General features: G+C 40.3%; 1 protein-coding gene across 3 annotated transcripts in view; it reads right to left on the bottom strand.

Annotated features, from left to right (window-relative positions):
- Nucleotides 1–21,912, bottom strand: part of LOC308073763 (NACHT, LRR and PYD domains-containing protein 3-like) — a 41,355-nt gene that overhangs the window by 7,603 nt on the left and 11,840 nt on the right. For all 3 annotated transcript variants that reach the window (XM_080412881.1, XM_080412880.1, XM_080412882.1), the window contains exons 6-9: nt 17,023–17,073; nt 13,216–15,229; nt 10,226–10,429; nt 2,337–2,513 (exon numbers count right to left, since the gene is read on the bottom strand). In XM_080412881.1, coding sequence (XP_080269007.1) covers nt 2,337–2,513; nt 10,226–10,429; nt 13,216–15,229; nt 17,023–17,073 — 2,446 coding nt within the window. The remainder of the gene's footprint in view (nt 1–2,336; nt 2,514–10,225; nt 10,430–13,215; nt 15,230–17,022; nt 17,074–21,912) is intronic.

The following is a 21,912-nucleotide window of genomic DNA, read 5'->3' on the forward strand; positions in this document are numbered from 1 at the left end:
ACCATAAAAATAAGGGCAGGAGGATAATAATAATAGTAATGTTAGTTTTTTGTAAGTTTTTTATTTATTTATTTATTTTTTTTAATGTAAATTTCGACTAGTCGACTACCACTGGGTCAAATTAGTCGACCTGTAAAAATCTCTAGTCGTGAAAGCCCTAACACACACTCCCCCCTCCCCTCTCTGACAGGTATCAAAGTGATTGCTGTCTCTGATGCATTCATTGATTAGAGAGAGCACTAACGAGTGAGCAGCACTAACTTTTATCGCCCAATCAATCAACTCAGTGCACAACCCCTTTGAAGTTCAAAGGGATCAATTAAGAGCTCAAAGTTACCTAGTCTGCCTTTAATACATTATAATTGCCCTCTATAACTAAAAGAAAAAACACCTTAGATATTTCATTTATTTAAAAAAATCACACCCAGTGTGAAGTGGGCGGTGTGGTCACAGTGGTCATCACAGTGATGGAAGTTCACTTAAAGAAAAGTAATATTGTGGACCAACACCCCTAACTTAAAACAAAACATAAATGTGTTTTTTTTTTAAGTGCATAGTCCTATTTATAGGGCTATGCACATGTGTCATGTTTCCCTAGCCAATCACAGTCCTGAATAGACTGTGATTGGCCAATCACGGTGCAGGGTTAGGGGGGTACACTGGTGGCCAATCACAGCGCCGGATTTGGTGTGCAAATATCCAAACCTCACATATAGGGGCGGTTTCACCGCCCAAAAATAGTTCATCTTTGACTCTAGGGGGACAATGCCTGCTGATGATGTAATTTGTCCATGTGTGATCCAGCCCTATGGAATGTATGGAATGCATGTGCAAATAAAAAATCACACCCAGTGTGAAGTGGGCGGTGTGGTCACAGTGGTCATCTCAGTGACGGAAGTTCACTTAAAGAAAAGTAATATCGTGGACCAACCATTGTACACCCCTAACTTTAAAAAAAACATAAATGTGTTTTTTTTAAGTGCATAGTCCTATTTATAGGGCTATGCACATGTGTCATGTTTCACTAGCCAATCACAGTCCTGAATAGACTGTGATTGGCCAATCACGGTGCAGGGTTAGGGGGGTACACTGGTGGCCAATCACAGCGCAGGGTTGGGGGGGTGCAATTGTCTAAACCTCACATATAGGGGCGGTTTCACCGCCCAAAAATAACTTAATACTTCCTAATTAATTAATATGAGTATCAAAACATTTTAAATACATTTTATTTGTACATGCATTCCATACATTCCATAGGGGTGGACCACAGGCGTATATACATTTTGCAAACCGGTTACGCAAAGACCCGCCCCCGCCTGCCTCTGACTGGCCTACTGAACGCTCCCTTCTGTGACATACGCGGAAATGCTCCGCATTCCAGGAGGACAGCAATGCCCGGCTTTCCTTCATGGTGGAAAATAGTGCTGGCTGATAAATGAAATTAATGAATTCATTCATAATTTACGATTCTGTCCCTATCGGTACATAACTTGAACGGCGCCGAGTCGACTCTAGTGGACTTCGCAACGCTCTAGTGGACCTCGCTCGCCTAACGGCTCGCTCGGCGGTGCCTCTCGTTGCTCAAGTCCACAAGAGGCGGCGCGCCTTTGACGTTGTAACTGTTTTTCAAATTACATGTTTGTCAAATGACAATTTTAGTTACAGAAGGAAGTTATAATGTATTAAGGCATGTAAGGCTTATTAGCTAGGGTCCTTTTAAGTAGGGATCCAAGGTCTGGAAATAGTAGGCAGCCAGGAATAATATGATCTAAATCATCTTTTTAATTATTCAACAAGCACCAAACAGACAGGAAACTGGAACTACCAATAGGATTTTAGGACCCATTACCAATAGACAGATGAAGACATTACTAACGAATGGTTTTAACAGATTATAACAGATTATTTTGAGAGGTTCTTGTTGTACCTTATAATTACAGGACCATCGGTCACGTAAATGGTCTGTTTTCTTTTCTAAATATACTGTATAAATAATAAATATATGTATAGCATAAGAGAAGCTGGGACACAATGGTCTTAATGTGACACATTTTGAATTTATATTTGAAATTAATATCAATGTAAATAATATTCCAAACTAGGAGATGATGATCTAACTAAGCTTTCAACCTATAATGCGATCAGAGGTGATTAAGTTTTAAATGTTGCATGTCAGCTTGGCTGTACATAGTTACTGTACCTTAATATTAGTCAGTGTGGATTAACATGATATCAACCTTATACACGACTTCAAATAAAGATTGCATTGTGTATATATAATTATGATCACATTAATAATAAAACAATTGTTGAGAAATTATTGCAAATTGTCTGACCTTAGAGTTTCCAGTCTACAAAGTGGACTCTTCAGTACAGCAGAGAGAAGCTCCAGCACTGATGATTCTTGCAGGTTGAGGTAACTCAGGTCCAGTTCTTTTATGTGGGAAGGATTAGAGCTGAGAGCTGAAGCCAGAAGTTCAAATTCTGTCTGGGTGATTTCACAGCCAACAAGTCTGTAATAACAGATTAAATATAAGATAAGAGTTGATCAAAATATATTACACAAAGTTAACTGCCAAGAAAAATAATCAAACTATAGTTTTCTAGACATTTACATAAGTTGTTCATATTAAAAATGACCAAGCTCAGGTGCTCGGGTAGCACAGTGGTAATGTTCCTGCCCACCACCATGGTGTATCCGGATTTGTCAAGTGTCTATACGATCACAATTGGCCCGTCCAACCTCTTCCACTGGGGCCTGGCAGATACTCCACTGTGCCCACTCTGCCAGAGAGGAGGATGGCTGGAGAACATCTTGAGCTGTTGTCCAAAAGCACTGGGAGACTGGCGCTACCGATAGCATCATGACCAGGTGCTGAGGGTCATCACAGAGGGTCACCTGGGCGAGGGTGTATGATGTTGAAAGAAACCAAACACCTGATCACCCCAGGATACATCACTCGTGATGTGTCTAAGTTGCACCAGGGTGTTTGTTAGAATGTATGCAAAGGGAACATTCCTCATCACACCATCATTGACGGAACAAAGAAGAATAAAGTTAATGTCTTATAGAATAGCCAAGACAAAGTCCTGACTTTAAGTTTTTCTGTACAGCAGAATGGAATAAAAGTCCTCCAAGCCCATGTACAGGATTGATCGTCAGTTACCAGAAATGTTTAGTTGTAGTTATTGTTGCACAAGGGGGTCACACCACTTACTGAAAGTAAAGGTTCACATACTTTTATCACACACAGATATGTAATAATGGATTATTTTCCTCAACTAGATTTTCTGGCCGCTACACGGCGCAAATCACGTTAGGGGCCCCTGGTGTGGCTATTGTGATGCCAGACCCCTAATCAATGTTGGTGCCAAGTTTAGTGCGGATCGGAGGAACAGTGCGCTGCGCACCCTCCACCCACCCACCCTCTAGGCAATTTTAATATAGACACCCACCTCAGTTTGTGTGGTCAAGATGAAAGAACCGAAGACGAAAACTCAAGTCCCGTTTTAGTCAAACAAATACAATAAAATAATGTATTTCAACTAATTTAATTAGGTCATTACAGGTATTGGATTTTAGATATGACTGTGCTAACAGTATTATCATAAAATATATCCCATTTTGAAGATTCAAATTAGAGCATAACACAATACAACTTGTGTTACAACACATCATTCACACACAATACTGCATGTTCAGAAAATAGCATAGCCTGTCTAGACTAACAAACAAATAATAAAGAAAAACATCTTAATAGCTTAATAACCCCATGACTGGTATCCTGTATTATTAGCTTTCTGATCTTTCTTTCTAAGCAATGGCCAAAATTATAATGTATCCATTTAGAACGAGTGACCACCAGTTCAATAGACAGGTTGGCGCCATCTTGAGAGGGTTTCATATATTACTTTCAATGGTGTGACGCCACGTTCTCGTACTGTACTGGTCCTCAAAGTGGGGTCCGGGGACCCAAAGATGTCCGTGAGGGGGTTTCAGGGGGTCCCCAGTGTATCCACTTGAGCCCTATACACATAGGCTATTTGAAAATAGTAAGGCGGAAAATTGATACGATAGTGCACTTGGTGACACAAGCGCGAAATTTGGCACAGATGATCTTCATATGACCCTAATTGATAATCAACCTCTGGCCACGCAGAATTCCTAAGATTTCAAGATGGCCACCACCAGTTTTCAAAATGGCTGCAACTGGGCCAATGTTTTGGACTATATCACTTTGATGGGGCTTATTTTAATATATGAGAATATGTTCTGGAGGTATTTCTACCAAGTACGATAAAAAATAACATTAGGTTCCAATATGGCAGCATGTTTTCCAATATGGCTGCCGATAAATTGCAGAAATTTGCATCTGCTTATGGTTTATCCACATGAGCTTGTAGTACATGTATTTGTATTAATTACCATACACAGAATCCATTTATGGAACATTTGAAAGTGATTTATTAGCCTGGTAAAGCTTAGTGCTTACTTTTTGTTATCAAGTCATTATAAACACATTCTCATTTACAATGGTGGCTGGGCAAGTGACAGGCCAGTGTACTAGCAACTGCAACCACAGAGGGGTGTGCAGATAAGTCCAAACTTAAAGCATTTAACATTTAACAGAACATGCTTTTTTACATCCACATCGTGTAAGCTTCTGGCATAATTTGGCAAACAGGACTGCACAAGAGTGACTGGCCCCATATATGTCCTGCTTGGAATGCACTTCACTTGCATTCACTTCCTTGTAGGAACTACTTCTATGAAGTTCGATCGTACATGAGTACTATGAACTCCTAAATGACTTGCATATGTTTATCATTTATTGCAACAGGTGTTGAACCTAATTTGGAGAAGTTGTCTGCCATGCTGACCTTTTTCCCTTTCCATGGAAGGACGAAACTGTATGGCATCCCGGGAATGCATGAAGGAAGCAAAGACCTGATGACTTTGATTCAATAGCTGATGCAATTTCATGAACGGGGATCCATCTGAGATCCTTCCCTCCTTCCAAAGGCAATCCACAGCTAATTCAAGCCAAGTCTTTGAACAAGTGAAACTGTTATGTCAACAATGTCAGTAGGCCTATCTGAGGCAGAGCTGCAGAGGATAGCATCTGACACATCATGATTCGCAGCTCAGATACTGACGTTGTTGTCATAACAGTTGCACTTGTTCATATTAAGTAAGTCTGAGACTTATTGTCAGTATCAGCTGAGAACGCAGGGGTCTTATAGACCCCCTGGTATTGCTGAGGTGGAGCGCCACAATCACCGTACCTACTCATACACTGATCCTGATCGAACCCATGACCATGTGATCCGAAGGTGAAAGCTCTACCGACTGAGCTACCCAGACACAAAGACTTGGCTTGAAAAAGCTGTCGAAGGACCTTAGATGGATCCCCCTTCATGAAAATGCATCAGCTATTGGATCAAAGTCATCAGGTCTTTGCTTCTTTCATGCGTTCAGCAGATGCCATACAGTTTTGTCCTTCCACGGAAAGAGAAAAAGGTCAGCACCTGTTTGAGAAAAAATCCCTATATATATCTACGTTTTTGTATTTATTGGTGAACATATTGAAAAGTCTGTTGCCCTAGGTCATTAAAAAGCTACCAAATCACTTTAAAATGTGCTATAAATTGATTCTGTGTATGGTAATTAATACAAATACATGTGCTACAAGCTCATGTGAATGTACATTTATGGAATTTATCGGCAGCCATATTGGAAAATATGCCGCCATATTGGAACCTAATATATTTTTTTTATCTTACTTGGTAGAAATACCTTCAGAACATATTCTCAAAATAAGGGGGAAATCAAAGATTTACAGCCCCAGCAAAGTGATATAGTCCAAAATGTTGGCCCAGTTGCAGCCATTTTGAAAACTGGTGGTGGCCATCTTGAAATCTTAGGATTTTTGTTTGGCCAGAGGTTGATTATCAATTAGGGTCATAAGAAGAACATCTGTGCCAAATTTCTTGCTTGTATCACCAAGTGCACTATCGTGTATTGAAAACGGCAATTTCCCACCGTACTAAAACAGCAGATCTATAAGTTCACAATGTGTCACATCGTGATGCATTGTGAGCTTGTAGATCTGCCATTTATAAAAAATCTGTGAAATGTGAAAACAAACAATATTTTTGGAAAATAGGCAAATATTCACAGGCAAATATTCCTGTTATTACATAATTGTCTAATAAAAATACTATTTGAGATAATCACAATTGATTTGCATAATCTTCATAATCGTTTCCATGTTGAGAAAGGTTCATATATTTTGGAACATTTTCAAATTTGAATGAAAATTTCCATTTTCTCGCTAATCACAATTATTTGTATGACAGCCCTAACACATCTTGTATGGGGGTCCCTGGCACAAAATATTTTCAGATGGGGGTCCATGACATGAATAGGTTTGAGAACCACTGTATCACTGTATCTACTGTAGTGTTGAGTTCCAAGGATCTCCTCGTGACATCACACGCACTGTCACTCACCACAAAAAAACATTAAAGGCACTACACCATGAATTTGAACTTTTCCTTCTTTTGTGTGTGTTTTTGGTCTCCCCTACCTTTTTTTTCTTTACTTTTTCCACTCAGAACCAGGAGAAAACATGCATACAAACTGGCTCAATAGCGCCACGTGCAAATCAGGACAATGTGGTATTGCAGGTGAAAGTGCTTTATAAGCCAGAGAGAAGTTAGTTGGAATGAGTATATCTAGGGGTTGATTTAGGCTCAAACCTTTTGAAAAACGTTTGAGGGACATAAACAATATGATATTAAATATAAAAAAAACAAAAATTAATTCATGGTGTAGATCATTTAACTAATTTTGGGCGGGAACCCCCTATTTGTTTGACAGTCATGTATGAAAACTAGGATATAAAACAATACAGGTTTGTTAAGTTCTGCTATCTCTCCTTATGTGAGTCAACAGGAAGAGCAGGGCCAAGTGGTCTGTAAGGTTGGCAACATTGACACAGTGGGTGTTTGGGAAAGTGCAGATACAACACCTCAAATTGATTAACAAAGGGGACTTGTGTTTACCTATAGAAAATGAGCTTTTGTCCTATTGTACTCAGGAAGCCCCGGTCCATTTGAAGCTTGGCCCCATGGGGGACAGAGTGTCAGGCATGGATTCATTTTGCATACCTGTCTGAGCAGCCTTTAACGTTTATTTAAATCATTGGGTTAAAACACAAGGTTACTTTTTATATGGTATTAGTTCTGGGTAAAACATATACTGAAGTTGACTTGTGTGGCTAACAAAGAGAAACGTCATTTGGAGAAAATATTCAGTCTTAAAGTAACTGCCGTCTTTGTTGACTCATTGTATTTTTAACTGCCGTTTACAATCAGGAATGTATAATGTGTGTGGACTTATTCTAAAGCCTGAGAGATGTTGAACAAGTATTATCAAACAGGTTATATTTTGAAGTATAATTGATAACTTGTATATGTCATATAGGGAATACATGCTATTGCTAATGTGTTTTACCAGGATGTTGCCGGGGGCTCGGTCACGAAACTCCAGTACTCTGTTTGTGTGTGATTGGCCAAACAGGGATTAGAGGTGGGCTTAATTACCTGTCCCCTCCCCTTGTGAGCAGGAGGTAAACAGTGTATAAAGTAATTTGCTTGCCATGTGAATGTGTGCGTTGCTAATCCGGCCATCATGGGCAACCGCCATGGGTCGGACTGAATAAAATATGCCCTGACTTCAAAACCTTGACTGGAACTTTTCTCCTTAAGCCTCCTCCAGGTAAACTTGTGTTTCAGCCCTTTCACTATGGAAAATATACAATACCTTTCAGGACGGGAACCCCTTTTGGGGTTCCTCTTGCTACAATGTTTTGTAATTTTTGAATACATATTTGAAGTTTTTCAGAAAACTTAGGTCAGGATTTAGAAGGTGTTTTTAGAATCGGCCTCAGGTCTAAATGGGTTACACAACAACGTCACTGACATACCCTTTGGGAACAAGCAAACATTTTTTATAAAGCTCTATGACAGCAACAGGTCTGAAAAAAAAAATTTCTCTGCATGTACGTTTCACTTTTTCACTAGCTTCCCCTGTCCAGTCAAACAAGAATTTATTGGATATAAACATATCCAATTGGACTGTGTATGTGTTGTGAATGACACAGATTACATGTGTTTTTTACAGGCGCGCCCCCTTTCCACAGCCATGCCCCCTTTCCTGGGTGGGGGAATAAATGTAAACGGAAGTGCACGCCCCTTTTTCGAGGGCTGTCTATAGGACTGCGTGTGTACACACGCAGTCCCATAGACAAATCCATAGACGCGCTGCCTGTAGGCGGCCATTGCTGCGGTGTCGCGGTGCAGAGCGTTGACACCACAGCTATGGCTGCCTACAGGCAGCGCGTCTGTGGATTCGTCTATAGACTGTGGTGATTAGCGGTGCATCGCCACCCCTGACTTATTATATGTGTCAGTTCATTCACGTGATGACGGTGGCCAGCCACACTGGCTTTTATGAATGGCGTGACGTCACTACCAGAGAGATGAAAGTTGGCGTCTTGTCGGAGTGACGGGAGGACTGGCTGCCTGGGCTCGCTGCCGCCGTGCGTTTGTTTGTTTGTTTGTTTTATGCACAGTTAGCTTTTGTCATGTTGCTCGGGACGGAGGATACAGAGGATCACACGGAGAGGACACAGTACTTGGAGATCACTTTCTGATCACAGGAGTATAACCCCTCGGAGCAGTGAACTCAATTCGAAACCGAAACGAAACGAGCGAACGTGAGTAGTAGCCTAGCAACCTCACAGACAAGACCGCGACAGAACGGAGGTTTTCTGGTTACGTGCGGGGTTACGAGGACCCGTCGGTCTATGTGGGAAATGTTTGTGGGCTCGACCTAACTCACTGGAACTGTGTGTAACTGGAACTATATGTATGAACCTGAACTGTACCATATAACCTGAACTATATTAATATAACTAAACGTAGTTATCGACAATCTCTGGTGTCTGAAGTTTATTGTGTGTTACAGTGTGTATTTATAGGGTGTGTAGAGAAGACGGACAATTCATGCACAGCCTTATGTAGTGGTTAGGCTACTATTATTGAACATTTTGTCAGGTTAGCTACCTGGCTGGCACCCCAGACCATTTTGTATTTGGCCAAACCGTTACATAGAAAAATGGCACCCCAGATGGGACTATAACACTGTAACATTGTGAGAAAAAAAAAGAAGAAGAAAAAAAAAAAAAGTACACTGTAAAATAATAATCTTGAATATCTTTTCTTGTTTGCACTGTAAAAAAAGTTTTTTTGGGGAAAAACAATTTACATTAGCTCTAACAAGCCTGAAGCTAGCACCAGGTGTTATGGAAAACTATTAACTATGAGAACCGCAGGCCGATTGTCGAGAAACATTGACTGCAAAAGTATAGGATTTGTTAAAAGGACTGCAGTCAGCTTACTGTTGCAAAACTAGCAGTGTGGTAAGCCTTGTGGTAAACAACACACATAAGATAGATAGATAGATAGATAGATATACAAACAATACAAATTATTTAATAAATATTATATATGAATTAATTTATTAAATGTAAAATACTTTTCTCAACAACATGCATGTAGCAGTTTTGATTTCTGTGACTTTCACTAAATATGTGTGGAAAATCTGTGTTGTTAGAAATGTGATAAAAAGACACAACAGTGATCATAATTGATTAGACTGCTGGTGCTGGTGGGCTGAGCAACCAGCAAACCTTCCAGTCAAACTGGTTTACACCAGTTTGACAGTCAAATGATTACATAACTGATGTGATCATTCCCTAGCAGCCATGATGGATCACATACAGTAGTCACTGTACCTTATCATTATTCTAGTCAGTGTGGGTTACCATGATGTCAACCTTATTCACACTCTTCAAATAAAGTCTCACCACAGTATTCATGTTTAAATCACATAATAAATGATAAAACAGTCCTGGGCCCCTGGCGTAGCAGTCCCTAGGCTCCAAAGTAGCCTGACAGCGCATCGCGGGTTCAAATCCTGATCCCGACAGCCTTTGCTGCGTGTCACTCCCCATCTCTCTCTCCCCATTTCCTGTCTACCTACTGTACTATAAATAAAGGCATACAAAGCCCAAACATAAATATTTAAAAATATATAATAATAATACATTATAAAACATAACTAATAAAAACAATAATGGTGGTAAATTAATCTGACCTTAGAATCTGCAGTCTGCAATGTGGACTCTTCAGTCCACCAGAGAGAATCTCCATGAATGAATACTGCTCCATGCGTGGATACTCCAGATCCTGCAGATACTCGCTCCCAGTGATTTCCAGTTCTGTTAGATGTGAAGGATTAGAGCTGAGAGCTGAAGACACAACTTCCCAGTGTGTCTCCTCGAGGTCACAGCCAGCAAGTCTGTAAAGATGAAACGTAAAATCAGAGATGATCAAACAGATTAGTCCACATTCATTGTCAATGAAGTTAACTAAGATATATTCTATCCAGTTAGAAATGTTGCACATATTGTAAGGTAGAGCGCCACCATTTGGTCAGGTCACCCTATTCTGGGCTGAACATTCAATTAAAATAGCAGATCTACAAGCTCATAGCATGTCGCAACACACTACATTGTGAGCTTACATAAACATATCATAAACTAAATATCTTGAACAATAATATAAAAAACGGTTCTCCTTCATGCTCCCCAGAGGATGACCCACTTACTGATTTTAAGGCTTAATAGTATTTCCTCTAGCGCCACCATTAGGTCAAAACGTTCACTGTCACTCAACATTTCTAAATGTACTGGTCAGATTGTCATGAAACTTGTTGATCACATTCATTCTCCCCACAGGATTAAACCTACTTCTTTTACTGACCCCATGACCTCTACTCTAGCGCCACCTTTAGACCAAAATGTTCACTTGCACACATGATGTGTGTAAATCTAATGTGAGGATTGTCATGAAACTTGACAATCCTACCAATTAAGTGACCCCACAGTCTTTCATCTAGCGCCACCCTTTGGCCAAAAAGTACTATGTAGCATGTTGTTTAGAATTTTTGTTTATTACCTGACTAACTACTTGGTTACAAAGTGAGTGTCAATACTAGAGGGAGCCACAACGATCTGTGGAAATGTGGATCACTGGATTATTTTAAAACAGGCCTGAAAAAACATCTACCAGGAGACCACAAGGGGAGGTTAACGCAATGTTCCCATAGAAAGAGGGTGACATTCACTGCCGACATTTCCTTTTTCTTCTTTGTACATACAGTAATAGTGTTTTGTATTTGTTGATGATATATATTATGTTTATGCCATGTTTATGCCTATGAATTGAATACATAGGACCACAATGGTCCCCAGGACTTTTTTGTGTTATCCTTTGAGCCTAAATGTCTGACTGTACCTCATGCTGTTTACATTTCTGTCTAATAAAGTATTCAATCAATCAATTTTACAAGTAAAATTAAAGCTGCTTTTGGTTACAATACAGTGCATCCTTATATATAATATAAAACCTGGCACAAAAATATATATATTTAACTTAATTTTTTCCATTTCAGAGCTGGGATCTATTGGTTGCATGGCATTAACTCATTCTGTGCCATTGACGTATAATCCGTCCAATGTTTTATTTGCCCAGAGCGCCATTGACGGATAATACGTCCAAACTGTGTTTTCAGTGTTTATCATTAGATGGCGCCCTTGTGTTTCCTATGAGCCACCATTTCAGGCTGCATGGCAGAGAGATCTAGAGATCACATGATCACAACATACACAAAAAATACACTTTCGCCACTCACCAAAACAAAGACTTGTTTTATGGAGTTGAAAGCCAACTTTACTAATTGGGAACATTCTGAGCAACCCCCCTCGCGTCTAAAATGTAAAATAATCCACCGGACGGAGAAACACTTCCTGTTTTTTTTAAAAAATTGAACAGCGCCTCTAACGTTGCAGAACCGAATAAACATCCAATGAGACGTTATCTCAAGGTGTAATGCGGTCCTCTGACCTGTGTGGCAGTTGGCGCCGTGATGGCGCTGTCAAAGATTTAAAAAACAAAGAAGTAGTGTCTCCGTCCGGTGGATTATTTTACATTTTGGCCAAGAAGTGTATTTTAGACGTGAGGGGGGGGGGCTCAGAGTGTTCCCACTTAGTAGAGTTGGCTTTCAACTCCATAAAACCATCTTTGTTTTGGTGAGTAGCGAAAGTGTATTTTTTATTTTTACTACAGACGAGAGGCAATGCAGCCTGTGGTGCGGGCACATTGGCTCGGAAGTACCATAGCCTTAAGGGGAGGAACTCCATCTAGGCTATGTAACAGAACTATGCTCCATCTACTTCCTGGTTAACGTCTGCAGAAAGTCAGCTGTAACTCCAGTTGCTTTTTTTCTTGCGGTGGAAATGTTTTTTTTTTCCACTGAAGCGCAGTGAAAGCCCCTGTCATTACCAACCATTAGTAGGATCGATCATACTAAAGACTACTTAAAAAGGTAAGATAAATGAAAAATCTCTGGCACTCTGGGTAATTATTGTTTTATTTACTTGGCACTCAATGAGTTGTTAATGAGCACCTCACAACTGTGAGCTTGTAGATCAGCTACCTGACTTATTTTACTATACTTTCCTTTTTAGCCAAACTAGTGAGAGTGCTGGTCTAGGTGGGTGTAACTAGCATGCCTTTTAGACTATTAGTCATGTTTTTTTACCTGTCTTTATTTACATAAACACAACACCACCAGTCACTATTTGAGAGAGTGGATACTGGATCTTTTGGTTCTCAAACATTGTCATGTCAAGAAAATGTGATTGGCCGCGGACCCACATAAGAGAAGATAATATGTTGTTAAAAATGTAAAAGTTATTCAACATTTCTCAATTATTTAAGGAAGTGTATATACAGTATATTATATAGACAATTGAAGAAAAAAAAAGATCTACAAGCTCAGTGAGTCGCGACACGTCATGAGCTTGTAGATCGGATATTTTCGAATAGCTGAAGAATAAAATTAAGTTCAAAGTGTTTAACCATTCCTTATTTTGCTGGGGACCCCCTGGAACTGGACACCTGGGGGTCACCGGACCACACTTTGAGAAACAATGTTTTATTTTAACCATCATATCTAGTTGCGGTGGTGTGAAGGTAGATTGACTCTGTTCTAGTAGGTGTTCTATCCACAAGACTACTAACCGAGCCTTTCTGCTGTTCCTCACAGCTGGGATCAGTCTTAGACGCCCCTCCTCTGATGTGTTGTATGTGTCCAGGTACAACTCATCCAGAACATCTGACATCTGCAGCATGAAGGCCAGAGCTGAACACTGGGTTGGAGACAGTTCTGTCTTTGATCGGTCCCCTGACTTCAGGTACTGTTGGATCTCCTGAAATACTGAGTGGTCGTTTATCTCCATCAAACAGTGGAAGATGTTGATACACATGTCAGGAAAGTCATAATCACTAGTGGTCATCTCCTTCAGGTTGCTGATAGCTCTCTGGATGCTCTCTGAACTCTTCTCTGTTGGACCCAACAGGCCTCCTAACAGACTCTGGTTGGACTCCAGTGAGAGACCATGAAGGAAGCGCACAAAGAGGTCCAGGTGACCATTCTTGAGGGCTTTTTTCATGACTCTGTATAGGAAGTCATCCAGGGTCATATCATCTTCTTCTTCTTCTTCTTCGTCTTCTTCTTCTTCTTCTTCTTCTTCTTCATCATATTCTTCATATTCTTCTTCTTCTTCATCTTCTTCTTCTTCTTCTTCTTCTTCTTCTTCTTCTTCTTCTTCCAGGAATGGCTTCAGTACCTTCATGTTCTTCTGTGTGAAACAGTGGAAAAGGTAGACTGCAGCCAGAAACTCCTGGATGCTCAGATGAGCAAAGCAGTAGACCCTTTTCTGGAAGAGCACACTCTCTCCTTTGAAGATCTCTGTGCACACTCCTGAGTACAGTGAGGCTTCTTTCACATCAAGACCACACTCTTCCAGGTCTTCTTGGTAGAAAATGATGCTGCCTTTCTTCAGATGTTCAAATGCCAGCCTGCCCAGCTTCAGAAAAAACACACTGTCAGTCTCCATGAGCTGCTGTTGATTCAGCTCATGTGTCTCATCAAACTTTAGCTTATTCCTCTTTGTATGAACCATCATGAAGTAGCAGTACATCTCAGTCATGGTCTTTGGCAGCTGTCCTTTCTCGTCTCTCCTAAAAATGTCACGGAGAACGGTGGCAGCCATTGAACAGAAGACTGGGATTTCACACATGATGTGGAGGTTCTTTGATGTCTTCAAGTGCGAGACGATTCTGCTGGCCATCTTCTCATCACTGAATCTCTTCCTGAAGTACTCCTCCTTCATGGCATCAGTGAACCCTTTCACCTCCATCCACATGTCAACAAACTGAGAAGGGATCTGTTTGGCTGCAACAGGGCGGGTGGTTATCCAGATGTGAGCACAGCGAAGCAGTTTCCCTTTCATGAGGTTTACTAGAAGATCTTCCAGTGGGACGGGTCGGGAGAAGTCATCAGAGCAGTCATGGTTAGACTTAGGCTTAGTCTCAAAGTGCAGCGGAAGGATGCTTTCGTCTAAACCATCAAATACAAACAAAAGTTTGAAGGGGCTGTTGTCATAATTTGGGTTTCCTGACTTCTGCAGCTCAGTGAAGATGTCATTAAGAGCTTCCTTTGGGATGCATTTGGTTGCGTCGATGCATTCATGAATTAGCTGTACCAAACTGAACCTTCGTCCCTGCAGCAAATTTAGGTGGCGGAATTGGAACACAAATGTGAGGTGAGGATGTTGATGTTTTTTCTTTGCCCAGTCAGAGATAAACTTGTGTACGAGAAAGGTTTTGCCAACTCCTGCATTACCAATGGTGATCACTGTTCTAATGCGTTTGTTTTTTCCAGAAGGGTGTTTAAAGATGTCACTGAGTTGGACCTCCTGTCCTGCTTTCTTCATCACCATTTCACTCTGCGGGATCTCCTGCCATGCTTTCTTCCTCTCCATCTGTCTGACCTCATGCTCACAGCTGATCTCTGTGTCGTCCACATGTATGATGCTGACATGTGTGTAGCAATCTTCAAAATCCTTCTTATCTGTCCGTTGGACTGACCCTTCAGGTAAACATGTGAATGGGTCCTCGACATTTGTTTGGAGCTTGTTTTGGTAGAATTCAATAGGCTTTGCATCCTCCTCTTTTGTTTTCATCAGCAAATCTGTAATAATGAAACATGTAACACTTGAATCTAAATGTGAAATCTCCAATTCCATTGATGATAAAAAGGAATGTTAAAATCCTGGTCTGTTTTGTTACTTTGATATTACTTTGATATTCAAATTAAGCTCAAGTTTAGCATTTACCAATGTTTTGTGTTCCGATGTGTTTACTGAGGCTGAAACAACCTATGATCAGAATCAGCTTTGTTGTTACATCACAGGTTTACAGGTGTAAAGATGTTGGTGAAATAGTCTGTACGTATCTCTAGTATAGAAGTGTCTGTACCATGAGACCTCTCCTTACTAGACATATAATATAAGTATCTCTAGTATAGAAGTGTCTGTACATTGAGACCTCTCCTTACTAGACATATAATATAAGTATCTCTCTAGTATGGAATTAACAATTAATTCTAGATGTAAACTGGAGCCGGGATGCAAACCTTCTGTTTCCCAGAAGGCGCCTCTACTCATTAAGCTATGGCAGCCCAATGATACAATGTGACATGGATTGTCATAGCAACACATGTGAGGGCTTGTAATGAAATAAACAGTATCTCACATTAGTTTTATTTTGACTTCACTTATCAAGGGTGGAAACAAGGTTAACAAATTCACTTAAAGGAGCTACCGCTACACCATGAATAAAAAAAAAAAAATTGATATTTAATATCATATGGTGTATGTCCCTCAAACCTTTTTCAAAAGGTTTGAGCCTAAATCATCACTCAGATATACTCATCCCAAGTCAATTGTCTCTGGCTTATACAGCGCTTTCAGCTGCAATACCAAAACGTCCTCTTGGGCAGGGGGGGGCTACTGAGCAATTCTGTCTGTTAATACAAAAAAATATTTAAAAGAATTATTGAAAAAAAGGGGAAAAAAAGGAAAACATCTGCATAAAAAGAAGCATCTAAGAAAAATACAAAATCGAAAAAAAAACACTTTGAACATTTTTGAACAATTCCACCAAGTGTTTGAGGTGCCTGTTTCACCCACTTCCGGGGGGCGGAGCCAAAATCCGAGCCCGAAGTATTTGTTCGTAGACCCCCACTTAGGGGGGGTAGAAAAAGTTTCGGAGCGATTCGGGCACTTTTCATTTAACATTGGGTTTGCCATCAATAATGTTTGTCAGACATCATAAACATTTCCATTCTGAGATCGCCTGTTCAGACACGCCCATTCTGGAAATCCATGAAATGAGAAGGAATGACTGAATTTTAAAAAAAAAACATTTTTTTGGGTACAAGAGACACTGGGGACCCCAAAAAATACAAAAAAACAAGAAAAAAGTGATTTTCATGGTGTAGACCCTTTAAGTAAAATTCCCTGAAATGTATAAGTATATGTATTTGGTTAGGGGACAGACAGACAGACAGACAGACAGACAGACAGACAGACAGACAGACAATATAAGTATCTCTAGTATAGAAGTGTCTGTACCATGAGGTCTCTCCTTACTAGACATATAATATAAGTAAGTATCTCTCTAGTATTGAAGTAACAATTAATTCTACATGGGCCGGGATGCAGACCTTCTGTTTCCCAGAAGGCCTCTCTACTCATTAAGCTACGGCAGCCCACTGATACAATGTGGATTGTGGGAACATGGCCTCATCCAGCATTCTAAAAGAATACTGCATTATATCTCAGAATACTAAGTTTGTGTCTCAAATTCTTAGATTTAAAAACAATTGTGAGAAAGAAAATCTTACTTGTGAGATATGAAGATGGAATTATCTAGCTGTCACAATCCTGATTTATTGTAATCTATTGAACTAAAACGGTTTACCTTTCTTTCCTCTCTTTGCAACCCTTCCTGAAGTCTCTCCATCATCATCATCTGAAAAAGAGAGAGAGAGAAAGAGAGAGAGAGAGAGACAGAGAGAGAGACAGAGAGAGAGACAGAGAGAGCAGGGTTTCCAGGTTATAGAGCACCGAAGTCTGACGTAATTTACACATCCTAGGTTTGTCTACCTGGTTCACGGTTTTTCACCCCCATTCTGAATCCCATAGACGTATTTAATATCTAGAGATGCACCGATTAATCGGCCACCGATTAAAAAATCCGGTTTTAGGTCCAACCGGCTGGATCGGTGCTCGGCCGGTCACTAACGTAACTTCCTGTTTCTGCCGGTCAAATTGATACGCATGCGCGCTGCGCAGCATTGCGTTCAAACAAAGCGAGCGAAGCAGCTGAGCAGACTGAGATTCCGGAAGAAAAAGAAAAAAATAACATGTCGCTGATTTGGAGTTATTTCACTGTGTGCCAGGATGATATAAAGCATGCTCTTTGCAACGAATGCAAGTTAAAAGTAAGCCGTGGAGGATCAACCCCGAAAACTTTTGGAACAACAAACTTAAGACGACACTTATCAAAGCACCCCGGTTTGTCTGCAAAATACGACGAGGATACTGCTGCGAAAACAAGGAATGCAGCAGCCCCCCCTCCCCCACATGCAGACGCGCAACCACCTGCGGCTGCTCTTTTCGACATTAACACAGAGAAGGACAAAGTCACAACAAGAAAAATAATGGAGTTCATGGCACTGGATGACCAGCCGTTTTCCGTGGTCGAGGATAGAGGCTTCAAAAGTCTGGTAAAACAGCTGAGTCCACGGTACAAATTGCCAAGTAGGAAATATTTTACTGAAAAAGCGCTGCCAGAGTTGTTTGCTGTTGTTGAAACCCATATACGCAGCCTGCTAGAAGCTAGTAAATCTCCAGTCAGTTTCACAACGGACATTTGGACATCTAATGTGAGCTTGATGTCAATGTTGAGCCTCACTGCACAATGGGTGGACGATGACTTTGTGTGACAGCAAGTCCTTCTACACTGTGAAGAATGCCCTGGGTCCCACACTGCTGCTAATCTAAAAGCCAAATTTGAAAATATGCTGGACACGTGGAATATAGACAAGAAGAGGGTTCATGTTGTGTCGCGTGACGCTAGAAATATGGTCAAAGCACTAGATGACGGCAAGTTGCCGAGTTTAGGATGTATGGTGCATACACTGCAGTTAGCGGTGAATGAGGGACTGCAGTCCCAGTGCAGTATTATTGATGCTGTGGCAATAGGAAGGAAAATGGTAACTCATTTTAAACACTCATCGCTAGCCTATTCAAGATTTCATGCTATCCAGGGGGATTTCGGTCAGACCAAGAAACGCTTGCAGCAAGATGTATCCACTCGGTGGAATAGCACGTTCTACATGTTGCAGTCGCTGCTAGAACAGAGACGTGTCCTGGGAGCATACGCAGCAGAGCACGACCTCCCGGCCGTACTCAACACACATCAGTGGGGTTTAATTGAGAATGTTTTGAGCCTCCTTGCACCTTTCGAGGAACTCACTAAAGAAATTAGCTCCTCGGCAGCAACAGCCGCAGATGTCATTCCTGCTATCACTGCACTGAAGCGCATTTTGGAGAGAACAGCAGACATAGACCATGGTGTGGGCACCGCGAAGGCGACGCTGTTGGAAGCGGTCCAGAGAAGGTTCGGCGACATCGAGAAGAATCCACTCTACACTGTGGCCACCATTCTGTATCCCAGGCAAGTTATAAGTTACTAACATACATACTGCTAATAATGTAACATAACTATGTTTATTAGCCTACTACTATTCTTACATGAACATATGCATTGCTATACTAAGCTATAGGCTAATGTGTTTGCCTGGCTATATCAAAACATAACATTATAAATTATATATAAATCATTAAAAAATAATGTATTTAATTAAATGTTTTATTGTTGCCTTTTTACTACCTGCTTTTGTGTATGTGCACAACTATTATGATATGCCTGGCTATAACTAAAACATTTTTTTTTTCTTTTTGTCTCTTCATACAAAAGGTACAAAAATCGCTACTTCTCTGCAGAAGTTAAAGGGATACTTCACTTTTGGGTCGGGGAAACATTTAAAAAATATATTAAAAATAAATGAAAAAAGTAATGGAAAATTCATGGCCCCCTCACGCATTAGAGTGTCCTACTAATGTGTGAGGGGGCCTTTATTTTGCCATAACTTCTTTCATTTTTTTTTAATATTTTTTTTTAATGTTTATTTTATGTGAAAGTGAAGTATCCCTTTAAGGATGGGGTGAAAAGGGAGCTGCTGACTATGCTGGACAAGACCAGCAGAGCCACACCTGAGGAACCTGTTGCAGAAGCTACCACAGAACCTGCAGCCAAAAAGCCATGTAGTCTACTGCTTTCAGTGCATGACGAAATACTGAAGGAGAGTGCTACTGAGGAAGAGCATCTGCAGGGCAGCCCTTCATCTGTGCAGGTACAAGGTTACCTGTCTGAGTTGCCCATCAGCAGAAGTGATGATGTATTGAAATACTGGAGCGTCTATAAACAGCAATACCCTGCACTTGCTTCGCTTGCCCAAGCCTACCTTTCTGCGCCATGTACAAGCGTTGACAGTGAGCGCCTGTTTAGCTTGGCTAGTAATGTCATAGATGAAAAAAGAAACAGGCTCACTGGTGAGAATGCAGAGATGCTTCTGTTTGTGAAGAAGAACCTGCCATTGATGTTCAAGTGATTGCATTAGGACTTATGTTCACAAATCACAACCTTTTCTTTATTACCTGATGCAGTTTTATTTTGAAAAGTATATATAGTGCACTTCATTTTAGTTTGTAATATTTTTGTTTTATCCTATAATATGGTGCACTTTTTTATTTTGAGATGTTAAGAGAGGTCAATGCAGGCCTAAAATGTGGTGCACTTATCTTGATGTCTTTACCAGCCAGGTGCACCAGCTTTCATTTGAAGTACAAAGATTGCACTTTACTTTTAGTTAGAGTTGAAGTTTTCGTTTTGTCTTGTCATCTGCTGCATTTTTTATTTATTTTATTGAGATCAAAAGAGAGAGGGGTTGAAGGACTGATATGGTGAACTTTATTTTATTTTGAGGTGTGTAAAAAAAAGGTACAAGTTATGTTGTGCTGCTTGTGCACTTAACATTGAGATGTGTTTACTCTCGTCTTTACTGTTTATTACCAGATGCACCAGCTTTTCATTTGAAAAGTATTCATTGTTGTAGTTTAAGGTTTGTCCTCCTGTCTCTTTTGCTGCACTGTTTTAAAAAAAAGAGAACAACGTTATCCCTTTAAAGATGGTGTGCCATGATATTTTTCAACCCTAAAACCTGATCATAAGGTATTATTATTATGTAAGGATTTTTTTCAACAAAAATGTTGTTTTTATGTGGACACGCCTCCAGATCATTAATTATACCTGGTTCTCACCTTAGCACCTCCTCCACCACCTTAGCACCACCCACCTGTCCTAGTCCCTCCTCCTCCTCATGCCCACACCTGTTGTGTTATGATAATGAGGGGGAGGGTATGGCTTTGTGATGTCACTAAAGCGCTGTTTCTCTATTGGCACGTTTGACCCTCAAGGTTTCAGCCTCCAGGAAGAAACTCCAAATAGTCAGAGAAGACATAAAACACCATAAAAACACCACCGGGGGGCTTAATGAAGTTCTATCAACCTCATAGACACATGAAAAACAGAAAAAGTGCAAAAACATGGCACCAGCTCTTTAAGGTGAGCTTCTATTGATGTACAAAAGAATGACAAGGTCCTCTAAGGTGCTTATTTTTGCTATTGAGATGTTTAAAGAGAGGAAAAAGGTCATTTTATTTCTGTAATGTGGTGCACTTTATTCTAAAAGCCTCTGTTCTGTAAAAAGAAAAAAAAGAGAGGTCAAGGTCAAGGTCCTGTAATATGCAATTTATTGTGAGAAGGCAATGGCTTTGCAAGTGCCTTAAATACAAGACACAATAGTGTCTTCTTGTATGCTGACATCAGTGATGTAATGCTAATATCAGCCAGTCAGTTAATTTTTTACCCCACCACATATGGTGGCATTTTTGCAAGTGCCTTAAATACAAGACACAATAGTGTCTTCTTGTATGCTCACATCAGTGATGTAATGCTAATATCAGCCAGTCAGTTTATTTTTTACCCCACCACATGGTGGCATTGTTGTCAAGTAACCTAGGGCATTGTTTGTTTAGTTTAAGAGTTAGTTGTTGATTTAATGATTTGCCAATTACATTTGCACATACTTGGAATTACCAGCAAATACCTGGAGTTCTCTGTGCATTTAACATCCTGTTCAATGTTTTATATGAACAATTGAGACATTGAAAGTCAACTATTCAATAAAGAATAGCCCAAAAAAAAGATATGGTGTCTAACTATAGTTCTTTCTTAGATAGAAAAATCGGTATCGGTAAAACCGGTATCGGCAGGTCAGAATAAAAAAAAAAACGGAAATCGGTATCGGCCAAGGATTTTCCAATCGGTGCATCTCTATTAATATCGCGTCAAATAAGAACTGTGTTCCAAAAATAAACAAATGACCCCGGCGGTTTTACTCTTATGGATATGAAGCATCAACTGACGGTGAGAAAGCGATAATGTTACTTCCGCCGAATTAGTAAAATTTTTGCCAGAAACAGATATAAGTGACTGACTATCATAAACGATACAGAACCTCCTCCCTGACAATATCGCCGAGACAGTTTGTTTATTTTTGGACCACAATTCTTATATGAGACGATTCTATGATGACCCAATGTTATTCTCCATAGCGAAATTACTTTACAAACCTGGGGATGAACGAGTGACGTCAAGACTTCTGTACTCTATTCTCAACTG

This window comes from Gymnoscopelus braueri, assembly GCF_963280865.1.
Source record: "Gymnoscopelus braueri genome assembly, chromosome: 18".
Classification (NCBI taxonomy): Eukaryota; Metazoa; Chordata; class Actinopteri; order Myctophiformes; family Myctophidae; genus Gymnoscopelus; species Gymnoscopelus braueri.